Below are 18905 nucleotides of genomic sequence, written 5' to 3' on the forward strand. Positions count from 1 at the left end.
TTTTCTTGGAAGATAAAATCAATAGACGTATTCTCAGAAGTAAAATATAATCATTGGCTAGTATCTTCTAAATGTTCCCTGAATTCTAAATGCTCCTTGTCACATGTGCTTGCAAAAGTTATAGTGTGCTATGTGGATGCTAGATATTAGAAGGTGGATGATGGGAATGTGTAGACGCACACGTTAAGGATAGGTTTATTTCCGTGTAAGGCTTAGAATGTAATAGCTGTCAGAAGTCAGAAGAAATGATACCTTAATCATGTAGCTCTTAATCACAGAATGCCCACAATATACTAGCAACTTTACTAGTTCTGTCCTTGGGCAGTTTACAAACATTCAAAGGACACAGATTCATAAGTAGATAGTTAAGGAGGATATGTTAAACCATATTAGGGTAATGCCCAGGCTGCTACTGAGCATATCATAAATCCCTGTCACTTCAAATTACAACATAAACACAGTTAGCTCTATTGTACAGTAAGAAAAATTGAAATTAAGAGCTTATGTTAAGTGTTAACTTATAGTCTTGACACAGTAAAGTCCCATCTTTTAGAATCCGTGGTATGTGATTTCAGCCCCTTACCTGGGATAAATCCTGTTATAAATTGTTGAAGACTGAGAGATTCTCTTTTCTATTTTTAACTACTTAATGACATCATTTATTGTCTACTGGGAATCAATTTAGGAAATCATGTTAGTCCACTAAGCACTTCAGATAAGGTGATTCCACGAAGCATTCCAAGATTATCACAAGGAATTGCTTTCGTGTGCCATAAAAGAGAAAGAAATGAGCAGAATATGGCCTGCTGAGGAGTTTACAGTTTTACAGCTCCTCCCACGGCAGCGCATAAGTCACTCAGTTACAGTTAACTTTGGATTATCACTCACAGATTGAAAGCCCAACAGCCATCACACACGCTGGCCTGTGGCGCCACTTGTATGTGTGTTCCTAAGTCAATGATGAGGGTATCGGAACCAATACTGGACATGGATATGGCAAATTACAGTGAAGTTTTGGACCCAACGTATACAACCTTGGAGTTTGAAACTATGCAGATTCTATATAATTCAAACGGTGAGTTCTCATCTGCTTGTAGATATAGAGAAAAGTAGGTAAAACGGGAGGGTTAAAAGTGAGCTACCGCTCAGGAGGTAGCTCTGAGTTTTCTTGCTGAAGAATTCGGAGCTTGTTTTTTAAGACCACAAATCTGAGCTTTTGCATTTCATCACAAAATTTAAATTAAGAATGCTATGGCTATTTTATGTGGAGGCTTTTAAAGAGTCAAGCTATGTGTAATAAAGTGACCTCAGAATTCTGTCATGGGCCTGTCAGAGTAAAAAGAACAGTTTCAGCATTACTTTATTTAGTGTAAATCACAGCAGTAGGTAATATTGGCAGATTGGCTGTGAAGTACATTTTCTATGCAGTATTTAAAATGACATACGGAAGGCGGGAGGCTTTACTGGCTGCCTCCCCCTGTCATTTCAGTTCTCAGTGACTACTGATGAGAAAACTGCATTTAAAATGACTATCAAGTTTTAACACCGAACACAATATGAAAGGAAATAAAGGCTTATATTATAACCTTACTACTTGACAGGCTAATGTTTAGCCTCACAGAGCCCTTGGTATTTATCTACTGTAACATTTTAACTTTAAAGAAGGCATGAATTGTCTAGAGTTCGCAGATTTGAATAATAAATACAACAGTTTACTGTTGACTTTGTATTTAGACTTTAACTCAAGTAAAAATCTTGTCCAAGATTAGCTGTAATTGTTAGAACTACTAAAATCCGGTAATTATGTATACTTTGCAATGGGTGTGTGTGTGTGTGTGTGTGTGTGTGTGTGTGTGTGTGTGTACTTCAGGATTGAGAATGTATCTTGTACTCAGGATATGGTAATGTTCTGCTATGCTCCTCAAGTTTACAACTGCTATTCTTGCTATATTTAAATAAACAATAGTTTATTAGTTGGAAATTTTTTTTTAAACCACCAGAAAAGGAATTCTGAAATTTTAGCACAAAGAGAATTAAAAAGAACATGTAATCTTAGGTTCAAATCTTAGGAAGTCACTATTTTTCTTCCTTATGTTTAGATTTGATTAGAGACATTTAATAATGGGTTTGTCAGATTAATCATGATTTTTTTAAAAGACTGTAGATTACTAAATAGTAAGGGCAGGTTTACACTAAATATTTAACACTAAATATTTAACACTACTGACTTTTCCAAGTGTTGTCTATGTTGTTTGTTTTAGAATAATGTTGTTAACAATATATTAAGTATAGCATTAAACTGGAAGCAAGAGTTGAATTTTTTCCTACTTCCAAAAGCTTCCTAGAATATAATCAATCCTGATATTTCTAGCTGCCATATTCCTAATATCTATTTTATTTATGTTACCAAAAGAAAAGTTCCTAGATTTAAACTCTGTAATGTCACATGATTAACCCTTAAACCTATTCTCATTGGTGGGAATTATATATGGTGATGTCTTTCTACTCAAAAGTATCAGTAAGTAGAATATATGTATTTTCACAGAATATAATCAGATATCACAACCTTTAATTTTACCTTTTGTTATATTCAAAATATGATGAGCTGTTAGTATGTTGATATTTTCATACAATTTTATGTTGATTTATTTAAGAAATACTTAAATGAAAACACTTATGTGGAGGTTTTTAAGTCTTTTCCTTCAAAACTATGCATTAAATGTTCACTTTACACCAGGCACAGTTCTGAGAGCTGGAAGACGGGAGTGTGTGCCTACAACAGATCTGCATTCTCTAACATCATGAAGTTTATATTCTGTAGTTAAAGAGGGGCGATAAATGAACAGACCCATACGTAATATAGTTTTAAAAAATGAAGCAGCTATTTAAAAAAATAGGCATGGTTCTAGATTCTACTTGAAGGGCAGATTAGAGCTAACTCTTTTAGATGGGTGTTCAGAGACTATTTCACAGAAAAGTGTGAGATTGGAGCAGCTCACAGACATCCTTGGGGAAGAACGTTTCTTGGCGGCAGAAGGAACAGCAAATGTAAAGACTGAGATGGGAACAGACTTCAAGGGAGTAAAAAAGGCAACATTGTTGGAGAACAGCGAACAGGATGAAAAGTAGTACCAAGTAATGGGATCAGAGAGGTAGGAGGGGGCTTTACCATGCAGGGCTTTACATGATGTATAAACTTTATTCTGTTTCTGAGGGTTGGGTGCAGAAGGCTAATAGGAGGCAAATTTCTCATTCCAAGAGCACTTTCGGGTAATAAACAGTAGAGGAGGGAGCAAGGGTGGAAATAGAAAAATTAGATAAGAGGCTATTGCAGTAATCCAAGTGAAGGATGATAGTCAATCGCTTACGACTTGCCTTGGTGAAAGGACGAAAAGTCGTGGATTTGATATGTGTTCCAAACATGGACTTACTATTAGATTGGATACAAACAATGAAGGAGAGAATCCAATGAAGACTACCATGTCATTGATCCCAAGTACTGGGTACCATTAACTGACATAAGGAAGACTGAAAAAGAACAAGTTCAGGGGAAAAATAAAGAGTTCTCTTTTTGATACATTAATTTGCAATTCCTATTAAACTTCAAAGTGAAGTTGTTAAATAGGTATTTGGGCATTTCAGACTGATACTCACAGAAGGCATCAAGGCTAGAGATAAAATCTGGGGATTTTTCATCATACACATATTTGACCTCATGTGACTGGATGAGCTTTCCTTGGAAAGAGTATATTTGGGGGGACTGAGACCTCTGGTATTCCCAAAGCTTAATGTTCAGAAATATGAGAAGGGAAACTGGAATGGAGACTGGCAGAAGTGGTCAGCAGTTAAAAGGACACCCCTGGTGCACTCCAAGAAGCCAAGGAATGGACTGTTTTGAGCCTGTGAATCATTAGTAGGGTAATTTAAACAAAGAAATACTTAGTATTAACTTGAAGGCTACTCTGCTTTTTCTTCAACAGAGAGCTCTGCTCCAGAGACAACAAGTATGAATACCACAGACAATGGTGTCAACTGTCTATGTGCTATATGTGGGGACAGAGCGACAGGAAAGCATTATGGAGCATCAAGCTGTGATGGGTGCAAGGGCTTCTTCAGACGCAGCATACGCAAGAGTCACGTTTATTCCTGCAGGTACTTGAGATGCTCCTTTTAAGAAAGTTATCTTTAGAGGCGTTTCAGAATGGTGTGCAAGAAGTAAGGGAAGAAGATGAGTCCTTTCATATTTCTGTAACTCTACAAACAAAATCTGTAAGCTACATTAAGAGTAATATGTGGGGGCACCTGAGTGGCTCAGTTGTTAAGCTTCTGACTCTTGATTTCACCGTCATGATCTCATGGTTCATGAATTCCAGCCCTGCATTGGGATCTGTGCTGTCAGCACAGAGCCAGCCTCAGATCCTCTGTCTCCCTCTCTCTGCCCCTCCCCCATTCATGCACGTGCATGCTCCCATGCTCTCTCTCTCCCACAAAAATAAATGAACATTAAAAAAAAAAAGAATTCTTGGGGCGCCTGGGTGACTCGGTTAAGCGTCCGACTTCGGCTCAGGTCATGATCTCCTGGTCCGTGAGTTCGAGCACCGTGTCAGGCTCTGTGCTGACAGCTCGGAGCCTGGAGCCTGCTTCGGATTCTGCGTCTCCCTCTCTCTCTGCCCCTCCCCTGCTCCTACTCTGTCTCTCTCTCTTTCTGTCTCAAAAATAAACAAAACATTAAAAAAAAATTTTTTTTAATTCATTAAGAAATGAGGATATGTAGGTGCCTATGCAGGATGCGTTCCTACAGCGTAGATCTTTTTTATGAAACATTTTAGACACAAATGTATTAAAAAAAACCCACATACTTACCACCCAACCTAGATCAATATAGTTGAAGCATCTAGTGAACCCACCTCCCCTATCACTTTCTCTTTCTCTCCTCTCTCCCAGAGGTGACTACTGTCTGAAATTTGGTGTTTGGCTTTTCTTTGTGTTTCTTTATTGTTTTACCACATGTTCACATACCAATAGACATATTTAAATCTATATTTAAATGGATTCCCAATCTGTGTATTTTTCTGCGTAATAATTTTATTTTCAACATCTCACAGCCTGAGTCTTTTAAAACAAAATTACAAAAGCGCAGATGATTTTGGTAGTTTGTTGATGTCAGTGAATGAAATTAAATTTTCAGTCCCAAAATTTTAAATATATTTGTCATGCCACAATTTTGCCATTGAATTTAATGTTTTGTCTAAAACATATTTAACTGTACTGTATATGTCACATATTTCTAGTAGGCCTTTAAAAAAATAATATCTAGTTAACATCATAGTACAAGTTAGGGTTAGATGTTCCACCTTGAGTGTTCAGAATGACAGTTCTTTTTTTTTAATGTTTATTATTTATTCTTGAGAAAGAGAGAGCACAAACTGGGGTGGCGAGAGAGAAAGGGAGACACAGACTCTGAAGCAAGCTCCAGGCTCTGAGCTGTCAGCACAGAGCCTAACGTGGGGCTCAAACTCACAAACTGTGAGGTCATGACCTGGGCTGACGTCGGCCGTGGTTAACCCACGAAGCCATGCACGCACCCCAAGAATGACAGTTCTTGAGTGCAGATTAGGTCTCTTAAATGTGAACTATTAAAGAATGGCTGATGGCAAGAGAAAAATATCAATGTTTGCTCTGTTGATGAAAAGCTTGTATCGAAAAGCTATGTTACTTTAGGAAAAATTAGACCTTTAGGAAAAAATTAACTCTCTCACAATATGGTGCAACCTGATTTCTAGGGATCTGGAAAAAGTTAATAACTCTCTGAATAGCCAACTAGTATTCTCCCATAATTTTTCCAGGAGGGCTTAAAGTTGGTTTAAAAAATGTGAATACCCTACTTTAAAATCTTCTTGATAAACAAAAATGTATACATAGTTAGATGACTCTTGCTTTTATATATTTCAAAACTCTAGAGGTAAAAAGTAGACCAAGTAAATTTCCTTCATTAAAATGTTTTTCTCTGATTACATTAAATATTGAGTGCTTTTACAAAATTAACAGCTAAAATAAATACAAAATTACACGTATTGTAATCAAAATTACAATATATTTTGAGTCATGTGTTCTGTTAAAGGTGTAATACATACATATGAAAAATGGTGTGATCCAACAGACTTGTAGGAATCAAAGAACATCAGCACCACGGGCTTCCAAGATTCCCTCCCTTATTGGACGGGAAAAGTGAGAAAGGAGTGTTCCCGTAGCAACTTTTGGAATTTAAAGAAATATTCCCACCGCATATAGAGTTTAACTCCTCACACCTTCCCAAAATGAGTATTGCTGCCAACTTAGCCTTCTTTACATATTTTGGCATTAAGCAAATGCTATGATTTTCCATTTGGAAAATAGTTATTATTATAATGATGAAAGTGTAGGACCATGAAGGTTTCTTAAGCTCAGATTTTGCTGGTCTCAAATTTATCCATTTCCTCAGATGTGCAAATTTCATTTCCACTCTTAACTCTTCCTTACATTAAAGTTGGGCTTTCCCTCCCAAAGCACTTTGGTTTTGTTTTGTTTTGTATATATATATATACATATATATGTATATATATATATATATATATGTATATATATATATGGGGGTGTGTGTGTGTAAATGTTTATTTATTTTGAGAGAGAGAGAGAGAGAGAGTGAACGAGGGAGGGGCAGAGACAGAAAAACAGAATCTGAAGCAGGATCCAGGCTCTGAGCTGTCAGCACAGAGCCCAACTCAGGGCTCATGCTTACAAACTGCAAGATCATGACCTGAGCCGAAGTCAGAGGCTTAACTGGCTGAGCCACCCAGGCACCCCTGTTTTGTTTTGTTTTTTAATTAGGCTCCACGTCCAGCATGGAGCCCAATATGGGCTTGAACTCACAACCCTGAGGTCAAGACTTGAGGTAGATCAAGAATCAGATGCTTAACTGACTGAACCATTCAGGCACTCCCCTCCCAAAGCACTTTAAATTACTGTTTCAATACTTCTCACATTATGTTTGTTTTGGTTTTTTTTTTTTATTTTTTGTTTTGTTTTATTATGGCTGTTTGCAAATTTGTATGTATACTCTGTTAGACTCTAGTTTCCCTGAATAGAGGAGACAGGTAATATTCCTTTTTTTTAAACTCCCTACACTAGGATCTTGTACAGGTGTTTAATAAAAATGTTTAGGGGCGCCTGGGTGGCGCAGTCGGTTAAGCGTCCGACATCAGCTAGGTCACGATCTCGCTGTCCGTGAGTTCGAGCCCAGCGTCAGGCTCTGGGCTGATGGCTCGGAGCCTGGAGCCTGTTTCCGATTCTGTGTCTCCCTCTCTCTCTGCCCCTCCCCCGTTCATGCTCTGTGTCTCTCTGTCCCAAAAATAAATAAAAAATGTTGAAAAAAAATTTTTTAAAAAAATAAAAATGTTTATTCAATTTTTTCACTAATGTTAATTGGGTGTGTTTTCCTCTTGTATTTATTGCTAATCCAGTTCCCTCTCCTGAAGCCTCTTCAGCCATGCATTCCCAAGTGAACAATTCTTTTCTTCTCACTCTGAAAATATCTCTCTTCTGACTCAATTCATTTATAGTAGGCTTTATATTCATTCGGTTTAAAGTAGCTACCCATCATTTTCAGAAGCAATATCTTCTTTTATTGATCACAAAATAGTTCTTTTATTCCCATCATTAATAATCAGCCACAAATAATCAGTAATATACCAATACATGTGGGCAATTTTATGATATAATTTTGTTATTATTTTATCATTTTGTTATTATTATTAGAAAACGTTATTATTTTACTATATGATTGATATTTGCCCCAAAGCCTTAAAAATACCTTCTCACAACAACTTTTTACTGAAGCTCCTTCCTATTGGACAACTGTAAATTAATTTGGGGATGTTAAATAATATCCCCAAGTCCTACCAAGAACGAATGGTGGGTGCACATGGGTGGTTCAGTTGTTGAGCGTCCGACTCTTGGTTCAGCTCAGGTCATGATCTCACTGTTTGTGAGTTCGAGCCCCGAGTCGGTCTCTACGCTGACAGCACAGAGCCTGCTTGGGATTCTCTCTCCCTCTTTCTCTGTTCCTCTTCCACTCACTATCTCTGTCTCTCTCTCAAAGTAAATAAATAAACTTAAAGAAAAAAAAGAGAGTGAATGATGGACCTGAGAATCAAGCTCACATCTAATTCCAGAGACTGTATTTTTCTCTTTTTTCAAGTGTACAACACAGTTTTGAGTATGTTCCCAGAGTTGTGTAACCATCACTTCAACCAACTTAGAACACTTTTTGTCACCATGCAAAGAGACAATATACCCTTCAGCAGTCACCACCGCCCCCCCCCTCCCCCCAGTTCCCTAACTCCCTCCCCTCCAATGATAGGCAACTACTAATCCACTTTCTATTTGTATAGATTTGCCTTTTCTGGACATTTGATATAAATTAAATTACAGACACACCTCACTGTATTGTGCTACACAGATATTGTGTTTTTTACAAATCGAAGGTTTGTAGCAACCCTGTGTTGAGTAAGTCTGTTGGCACCATTTTCCCAACTTTGTGTCTGTGTGTCGCATTTGGGTAATTCTTCACAATATTTCAAACTTTTTCATGATTATTACATTTGTTATGGTGATCAGTGATTACAACTCATTGAAAGTTCAGATAATGCTTAGCAGTGTTTATCAATAAAGTATTTTTTTTTAGGTTTATTTATTTGAGAGGAAGAGAGAGTGCGAGTGGGAGAAGGGCAGAGAGAGAGGGAAAGAGAGAGTCCCAAACAGGCTCCACACTGTCAGTGCAGAGCCTGATGTGGGGCTCAATCTCACGGATCATGAGATCACAACCTTGGCTGAAATCAAGAGTCAGTCTCCTAACCGACTGAGCCACCAAGGCGCCTCAGCAATAAAGTATTTTTAGTTAAGGTACTACATCGCTATTTTAGACAATGCTGTGGCACACTTTACAGACTACAGTATAGTGTAAACATAACTCTTATATGCACTGGGAAAGCAAGAAATTTCATTTGACTCACTTTATTATGATACTTGCTTTATTGTGGTGGTATGAAACAGCAGTCTGTCTCAGGTATGCCTGGGTATAATATGTAGCCTTTGTGTTTGACTTCTTTCTCTTAGCATAGTGTTTTCAAAGTTCATCTGTGTTGTAACATACATCAGTCCTCCATTCCTGTTTATTGCCAAACAATAATAGGTATCGTGTCTGTGTACCACATTTTATTGATCTGTTCATCGGCTGATGGGCATTTGGTCTGTCCCTGCACTTTGGCTATTATGAATAATGGTGGTATGGACATTTATGTACAAGTTTTTGTGTGAACATATGCTTTCATTCTTTTGTGTATATACCCAGGAGTGTAATTGCTGGGTCATAGAGTAACTCTAACGTTTAACTTTTCTCAAAAAACTACCCAACTTTCTTCCCAAGCAGCTCCATCATTTTATATTACAAAAAGCAATGTATTAAAAAAAAAAAAGCAAAGTATGAGGGCTCCAGTTTTCCCCACATCTTCATCAACACTTGTTATTGTCTGTTTTTTTTTTCCCCCTGATTATAGCCATTTTAGTGAGTGTGAGGTAGTACCCAATTATACAGAGACTATGCTGTGCCTCTGGTTATGTAACTGAGCAGTTACAGCAATTTCAATTGCATGTGAGGCACATTTAAAATTAATAGGAAAATATTTAAAGAGAGCAAAGCATGAAAGGAGCAGAGGAATGAAGTCCTGATATATTCTCCATTACACTGAAACCATTTAGTAATAAGCAATTAGAATTCACATATCAAAGATTTTTAAACCAGATTTGGCTTTCATGACTCATGATTGAAGTGGTAATGTATACCGGGGAGAAGTGAGATATCATTCGGTTTTATTTTACTGTAAAGACTGCATGAGAGGTGAGGGCTTTATTTCCACATTTTATTGATCTGTTCATCAGCTGATGGGCATTTCCATGCACATGCTGATCACTGACTGGAAATGTCGCAGGTAATTGTTCTTATACATTCTTCCTTTTGGGCCACACTTGACCATACTTATTCAAGTTTTATTTATCTGTTTATTTGTGTGTTTTTTGAATAAATAAATAGTTGTCTGCAAGCTAATCTTTCTTTGTTTGATGTTATAGGTTCAGTCGGCAATGTGTTGTTGACAAGGACAAAAGGAATCAATGTAGATATTGTCGATTAAGAAAGTGTTTTAGAGCAGGAATGAAAAAAGAAGGTAATAATATATAGTATAATAATGACAATTATTTAAGCAAAAGTGTTAAAAAATATACATCTTCATTTAATCACAATAACCTTTTCACCTGTGTTCTGAATTGCCTAAATGAAGAATCTATAATTCCTTGAGTGTAAGAATTTACCCAAGAACACTGGCACCTAGTCTCTGATGACTGTCTGATTCTAGAAACTATTATCTCTATTACTGTCTTATCCCTGGAAACAAAATTATCATCTAAATAATATTCCAATACCACGTTCCAAAGATAAATGCCAAAATTGATTAATAGGTTGAAGTTACAAATGTATTTTTAAACACATATTTATTGTCAATAGCAACTGAATATCTTTATTCATTTCATCAACATTGACTAAACATGAGCTTTTTGCTCATTCATTTGTTTATTTAAGAAATATTTATTGAGCACTTCTTTCTAAAAATTGTTCATGGCGTTAAGGCTGCAGTGGTGAACATAACAGAAAAAAAGAGTCCTTCCTCTCAGGGAGCTTACATTCTATTGAGGAACAGAGACAATGGAGTAGATACTCTATTTTAGTGTGCATTAATTGCATTTCAAATGTAAATAATCTGATTATACTATCCTACATTCTAAATATGGTTATTTATTTTTTATGTTTATTTATTTATTTCGAGAAGAGAGAGACAGCGAGAGCAAGCACAAATGGGGGAGTGGCAGAGGGAGTGGGAAAGAGAGAGAATCCCCAAGCAGCCTCCCTTAGCACAGAGACCAACATGGGTCTTGAACTCACCAACTGTGAGATAGACTTGAGCAGAGATCAAGAGTCCAATGCTTAACCGACTGAGCCACCCAGGCACGCACCCTAAATATGGTTAATTCAGAAACAAATCTGGGGGATTTGTTGGGATGAGCCTCTGCAAGATTTAATGCTTATTCAGTTTTGTCACAGGCTTATGCCTATCATAGACGAAGAAATATTTTTCAGAACTATTTTACAAACCATAAAAATTAAATCAGGTTAATACACTACAGAAGTATACCTATCTTGAACATAACTCATTTTTTCTTTGTCACAATATTTTAAGGAGACAAAAAATTCCATTAGTTTCATTCAGACTGCTAATCTCAAAAAAAAAGGCAAAATAAAGTTTACAGAACTAAGGGAGAAGCACTTTGTCATTACAAAATGACTTATTTCTAATGGCATATTCAGTAGTTTATGGGATTAATTATATACTCTGTCAGTCAACTTCACCTATTTCTACATGAACCCCAGCATTACTCCTACAAAAGTATAAGCAAGTCTCCATCCTGTATTTCCTTTAAGAGTGGACAGATTTTGAAATAAAATTACTTTCAAAAATAGTTAAATCATGTCTTCTATTGCTCATAGAATAATGCCTTGTTGTTTGTTTTTTTTTTTTTCCTAAATAGACTAGGAAGTAGCTTTTGGGTTTCAAAGTAGATATATTTCTCTTATTTACAGTAATAGCATAATATCAAAGTTAGTTAGATGGAAACATATATAAACATGGTTTTATGTCAAAAATGATAGCAGTAAGAAGATGACAAATGTTCAGAATTTCTTTTGGCATGTTTCCAAGGGTTGATCATGTAAATGAAATTCATAAAATCATAGCTTACATTTTAATTTTTTATCTCCACATATGCATTTCCACATGAGTCAGTCTGGGCTACAAATCAATGACAATTTCTGTGGGAGAAAAAAAGGAGTAAGCTACCAGTAAATATGATTTTAAAATAAAATATTAATGATTCACTCCAAATTAAACACTACTCACTCTTAAAGGCAAAAGTCCAGTATATTCTCTTCCAAATTAATGAGTTGGTGGTTAATAGTACGTTTGGGTAGATAGTAGATTTTGGCATAGGAGCTGATGAATCTCTTTAGTATTAAGGAGAATAATTGCATAAAAAATTCTAATAGTTTAATGTCTTATCTCTCCAGCAATACAGAGTAGAATATTGATCTAAAAAGATTTAAGGACTATAGGCCTTGTTTTTGTTCTTTTTGGTTAACAGATGATAAATTTATCTTCTAAGTTTTAAACACTAACTTTGATATTTGACTTGTATTATTCTTTGTATGACAGATATACAAGGTAATACTCCCTTGTTCACTCTTCCTTATGTTTAAAATGTAGTTTTCAATAAGGAATTTGGCTCTCTCTTAGAAGCTTTTTGTATAATACTTAAGAAGTCTTCATCTTTCCAAAATGCTGATGTTCAAAACCTCATTCTTCTCGGGAGAGACCCCTTGCTGCAACTTTTGCTTTATTAATGTTAGTAAACTGTCCCAGGGACATGGTTTCACAAGAGATTATAAGATTGCAAGCTTAAATTCACCTTCACTAAATAAATTTAATTTCCATTTTGGCTAGTGTTTAAGGAAAAAAAAACGAATATGGAAGTTTCAAAATCTATGACTCATATCTTCTAACAGTGGATACACTCTCTGACTTGGTCAATCTTATGGCGATACTCTTCATCTACTTATCTTATGGTTTTATTAACTTTGAGAGAATGGAAAGTCATCCTGTTATACAGCGTGGCTGAACTGGCTGACACAACACTTTGTGACACGCATGCAACCATGAAGTTTCAAAAGGCAGTATTTTATGAGCTCTATTGACAGGCCTGGCTTTCTACTTTTTTAAAAGCAGTACAGAATGAAACATATTTTCAGTCATACTTCCCCCTCTGTCTTAGCCCCTTCCCCGGTCTTTAAGAAATATCCATTTTTACTTTTAATTACTATTTTTTAATCTTTAAAGTGTATGTCCTGACGTGGACTGAAGAGAACTGACCAGTGAATACTGTGATTTTCTTCTCTAGCTGTGCAAAATGAACGTGATCGAATAAGCACCAGAAGGAGCACATTTGATGGCAGCAACATCCCCTCCATTAACACACTGGCACAGGCAGAAATTCGGTCTCGCCAGGTATGCAATGCACACCGGTACTCAATGCTGTTTAAAAGAATCAAATGTCTGTTTAGGCATAATTCTAAAATAATCTACGTTCCTTTACATGTGCTCACTACTTAAGTCAGTTGCAGTTTTACTTTGAAAGTATTAGGTGGACTGTTGACTTAATTTTGACTTTCCCTGGACAACTTCCTGTTTTTAAACAGAAAAAAAAGAAAAACCAAAATGCATTTCAGTGCACTATTGTTCAGTAAAAGTTAGCTTATGAGATTGATTTAAAATTCTGAATGAGGAGCACAGTGTTCTGGGGGCACTGTCTTGTTTCACTGATTGAATCTGTAAAATTGGTTACTGTGGCTTTTTGGGAGTTTGGTTGAGACCTATCATCAGAGCTTGCTTCCTTGAAAATGGTTTCTGGACTCAAGAACTCATCTTGGCATCAGCTTTGGAAACAAGTATTTAAGAAAAGAGCCAGAATTCAGAAGCCAATGGAGAAAGAGTTTATTATTTTAAACTTCTAGAATGAGAATATCAGTTCCAAAGTTTAAAAAATGTCTGTCATTAGTTATATACATAAAAATAAATCGTTTAAAATTAAGATGAAGAAACCTTTTGAAGACAGTTTATTTTGGCATTGCTGCATTAGAAAAGTTAATGGTATTTTTCTATTGTAAAGCAAATTATGAAATAGCTAACTATTAATCAGGTCCTATAACGAGTCAGTGCAACTACTTTCATTTTTAATAGCATGAGAGTAGTATGATGAGGCTAACATCACCATTATCATCAGTATTTGAAGATTACTTGATAGTCGTGTAGAGCATTTATGAAATGGCTTAAAGGGAAGCTGTGAGGAAATAAACATACACATAGAAAGACATGTATACCACAGAGACACATATTCAAAAATTAAGTTTATAAGGACTTTTAGAAAGAGATTTTCTTTAGTAGAAAAGCATTTTGAAGCCACTTATATTTTATATAGTTCAAAATTATATATAGTTTGAAACTTTTTCATTCCATGTTAAGCTTTTCAATGTTGCTGTGTCAAAAGTTGGTTTCTTAATTTTATGTTGATGGGCTTTTATTTACTGCAGTTCTGGCTTCTCGTCTAAATCTTTTCTCCTCAGTTTGGTAAACTGTATCCACTGGAAACGTTTTCTTCGGATATTTTTAAAAGTTAAAGGTGGGCTTTCTTAGTGGAAATATCATTTTTTAATTAAAAATAAAATCACAGAGTGTATTTCAGGTGAATACTGCATATCTTCCTGTATAGTCATTTTGAATTAGGAAACTCCCTGAAAGTTGAGTAACTTATTTTATGGGTTTGCCAGTAAAAGAAGGTAGTGCTCCCAGAGCCATGGTACTGTGCAGTGAATGTTTTCAATTTAACTTGTACTGGTTGGTATTTTTTTTCTCAATTTTAAAATGTTTCATATATTTCAAGATACTGTGGCAATGATAGTGTCCACTTCAAAGGTGTTTACTTATTGGAATCATAGAAAAAAGAGAAATGGTACTCAGGTGTTATTTGAAATGATAAATTAATGTAATCTTCTTAATGCCAGATCTCAGTCTCAAGCCCTGGAGCAAGCACTGACATAAACGTTAAGAAAATTGCAAGTATCAGTGATGTCTGCGAATCTATGAAGCAGCAGCTCTTAGTCTTGGTGGAATGGGCTAAATATATCCCCGCCTTCTGTGAGTTACCGCTGGATGACCAGGTATAAGTTAAAGATTTTACGAATGCTTTCAGAAATGATTTTTGAACTTTGCCCAGTTTATGTGTTTTTTAAATTATATTTAAAATAGGTTTACCATAGTTGACAAGTTAAATTATCTTGTGAGGGAAAGATTGGCTTTCTTATCCAGTCACCTTGTTCTATTAAGAGGCACAACTGTTTAACTTCTGTGTTAGGGGTCTTGCAAATTTATTAATTGGGTGAAGTTGAGGAAGACACTGATCTTCCCTCTTGGAGTTGAAAAAGCTTAAGTGAAGAAGAAAAACAGGATAGCAAGTAACTGCCATTGTGAGACAAATGTCTGGGAGGGAAAAGGTATACTCTCGTGTCTTGGTGTATCTTGGAAGGCACCGTATAAAATTCCATGGAAATACCAGGCCACTCCTAGACAGAAACCTCACAGGTTGTGTTGGTGTCTTGGTAGGAACTCTATGCAATTAACATAAAATTTTGCCTTTCATGTTGTCAATTCTATCCTAGCATTTACTGTATAAAAATATGGGTTCGGCAAAAACATCTCTAGAATCATGCTCTGAAGTCTACAGATTTCAATAGTATTTCAGACACAACAAACTTTTCCTAATACATATATTTTGGTATTTTGTCATATATACATTAAGACATTTTAATGAATAGTTAAGAATTTTAATTTCCTAGTCTGTGAAAATTAGATTATTAGCTTCAGATTCATTTTTAATGCCTCCATTTAAATAGTTTATAATATTTTGTAGATGCATATAATTTGAAAATTTTTAATTCCCCACACTGAGTAAACCATGATATGTATTATGCCCAGTGTATATTTTTACACCCTCTGGCCATGTTCTTTATCACTGATATACAAAAACAAACAATTAAAGGGAAAGGTGCATATTGATTGTTTAAAAATCAGAGAAGGGCAAAATATTTATACAACCAGAACAAAAAGTGATCATAGGAAGTCAGAAGTTATATTTCTAGGACAGGTGAAATCCTGGTGACCAAAAGATAAAAAAATAAAAAAGTACTATGAATTCTGAAATCATTCTTAAAATGTTCTGTAACTGCCTTCCTGGTATGAGTCATGGTTATTGACATGTCATAAAGATAGCTAAGCTCAGAAGGTTATTTCAGAGTGAATAATGCTAAATTGCTAAAACATACGTGTCTCACCCCAAGCCATATAAGTAGGTTACGTTATTTATCAGTTTTATATTTTTATTATCAGTCCTCTTTAAAAGTTGCTGACTTATGTGTGAAGGCAATGATTTAAAAACTGGAAAATTAAAATCTAGTAACCTGTCAAAAATGGTTTTTATTTGCTAAATGACGCTTGAATACTAACAATATAACATTACTAGCCTTGGACGGGCAAATGTCCAGTGTGGTTAAGGCATTAGAGAAGTAGCTTTCAGTTGCATTAAATATTACATTATTTTATTGAATCCCCTCAGGACCTCTGACATAAATGTTATTATCTCCACTTAACAATTTTTAAAACTGATCCTAGATCAGTTAAATTCACTCAGAAAATTCATCAAACGAATATTTATTGGGACTACAGTTCCATTTTAGGTTCTGTGACGATCTGGCAGTAAAAATACAGACTCATCATGATTCTCATAAAGTCTGCACTCTATTTGGGAGAGACAGACAATAAAAAAGATACAGATTATGAGTAAGTTAATTCTAGGTGGGGATAAGTTCTATAAAATGGAATGGGGTGAGTTGTAGAATGACTGTGTTAGAATGGCAAGACATACTTTAAATTGGGGATCAGTGACTTTTCCTGAGACCTGAATGACAAGGGACCAAACATACCAACATCTGAGGACAAGACATTCCAGGGATAGGAACAGCATGTTCAAAGGCTCTGAGGCAAGTTGGAATAATAAGTGCAGAGAAAAGAGAACAAGAGAACAAGGGATATCATAAGCTGAGATCAGAGAAGTCGGGGGGGGGGGGCAGGGGAAGGAGCGGGGGAGGACAAACCATTGTACTGTTACCTGGGAGGCCATTGTTAACGACTTTGGGTTTTATTGTAAAGGCAATTAGAAACCAGTGAGGAGTTTTCAGGAGAGGGATGATAGTAAGTGACTATTGTTTCACAAAAGTTATCTGGGAAGCTCTGTCAAGAAGGATTTAGGATGGAGGAACCAGAAGGGAAGCAAGAATCAACTTATTAGCTCTGTGGAGCGCATTGTGGCAGGCAAGATGAAGAATGGCAAAGGCTCGGCTGGGGTGGTAGCTATGGAGAAGCAGTACCCGGATTTGCTGTACAACTAGAAAGGAATCAAAATGGGCTTTGGGTTCTGACGTGAACAAGCATTTTGGATGAGCAGACCATTTAGTAAGATGATGAAGATATTGGAGAAACATTACTTTGATGTTTTATATTTGGAATGCTTCCTAGTCTTCCTAGAGGTGATGGCAAGTAGACAGTTGAGCGTATGCATAAAGCTCAGTTGACAGCTTAGTGCAATTAGCTTCAGTCTACAAAGTGTCAGCAATGAGGTTATCCATCCTCTTCTTAGTTTGCCACAAGTCCTTGCTTTGCTTTTGTTTATTCAGCCTATTATGTGTAATAACAGACTGTTTTTTACATATGTTTTCTTATTTGGTCCTCATGACTACCTCTGAGATTTTATCACTACCTCCATTTGACAGATGAAAACAATTGAGTCCCAAACATACTGGTTAACTTATCTAAGATTCAACAGGTATGACCAGGCAGCATTTGAACTCTGTTTGATTCTATTTCACTCCAGATCTATTTTGTTTGTTTGTATTAACTTCTAAGCTTTAGAAATTATAAAAAGTAAAACTCTATTGACATGCTGAAATAGAAAAATAGAAGGCTTAATGATGGCAAGCATCTATGAATATTATAGTTTATTAAAACCAAAAAAAAAAGGTTCCAGGCTTAAAGAGCACTGAATTAATCAGATACATATTATACCATCTTTTAATCATTATATTTTATAATTAATTGTTAAACTTGAAATTTTTCATTAAGGTGGCACTGTTGAGAGCTCACGCAGGGGAACATTTACTGCTTGGAGCGACAAAGAGATCCATGGTGTATAAAGATATTTTGCTTTTGGGTAAGTTTTTTTTTTTTAATTTAAGAAGAAATTATGCATGCTTCATCTTTACACAGGATCTATTCTGTATGTAGCAAGCATTCAAGACACTGTCAAATGGTACTCTCATTTCACAAATTGGATTTAATTAATTGTATCCTCATTCAAGACCCTATGTTTCCTTGACTTCATTGCAGCGAAGTTCAGAGGGCATTGAGATGTTTCGGGTGCATTAACATTTAAAAATAAGAGTTGGAGAGGGGCACCTGGTTGGGTCAGTTGGTAAGCATCTGACTTTGGCTCAGGTCATGATCATGTGGTCTGAGAGTTCAAGCCCCACATCGGGCTCTGTGCTGACAGCTCAGAGCCTGGAGCCAGCTTCAGATTTTGTGTCTCCCTCTCTCTCTTCCCCTTCCTCTCTCACACTTTGACTCTCTCTCTCATAAATAAACATGAAAAATTTTTAAAAATATAAGTTGGAGATGGTGGTCAAAAGGTACAAACTTCCTTGGGGTGCCTGGGTGGCTCAGTCAGTTAAGCGTCCGACTTCAGCTCAGGTCACGATCTCGCGGTCCATGAGCTCGAGCCCCGCGTTGGGCCCTGGGCTGATGGCTCAGAGCTTGGAGCCTGCAGCCTGCTTCCGATTCTGTGTCTTCCTCTCTCTCTGCCCCTCCCCCGTTCATGCTCTGTCTCTCTCTGTCTCAAAAATAAATAAAACGTTAAAAAAAAAATTAAAAAAATAAAAGGTACAAACTTCCAGTTACAAGTCAAATAAATACTATGGATGTGATGTACAACATGATGACTAGAGCTAACACTTGCAGTATAATATGTGTGGACATTGTTAAGAGTGTAAATTCTAAGCATTTTCATTACAAGGGGATTTTTTTCCTTCTGTTTTCATTGTATCC

General features: G+C 36.1%; 1 protein-coding gene across 1 annotated transcript in view; it reads left to right on the plus strand.

Annotated features, from left to right (window-relative positions):
• Window positions 1-884: 884 nt before the first annotated feature.
• Window positions 885-18905, plus strand: part of HNF4G (hepatocyte nuclear factor 4 gamma) — a 29385-nt gene continuing 11364 nt past the window's right edge. Inside the window, exons 1-6 of the mRNA XM_043601228.1 lie at window positions 885-1075; window positions 3981-4152; window positions 10165-10259; window positions 13099-13205; window positions 14759-14914; window positions 17928-18015. Coding sequence (XP_043457163.1) covers window positions 940-1075; window positions 3981-4152; window positions 10165-10259; window positions 13099-13205; window positions 14759-14914; window positions 17928-18015 — 754 coding nt within the window. The 5' untranslated portion in view covers window positions 885-939. The remainder of the gene's footprint in view (window positions 1076-3980; window positions 4153-10164; window positions 10260-13098; window positions 13206-14758; window positions 14915-17927; window positions 18016-18905) is intronic.

This window comes from Prionailurus bengalensis, chromosome F2, assembly GCF_016509475.1.
Source record: "Prionailurus bengalensis isolate Pbe53 chromosome F2, Fcat_Pben_1.1_paternal_pri, whole genome shotgun sequence".
In the NCBI taxonomy this organism is placed as follows: domain Eukaryota; kingdom Metazoa; phylum Chordata; class Mammalia; order Carnivora; family Felidae; genus Prionailurus; species Prionailurus bengalensis.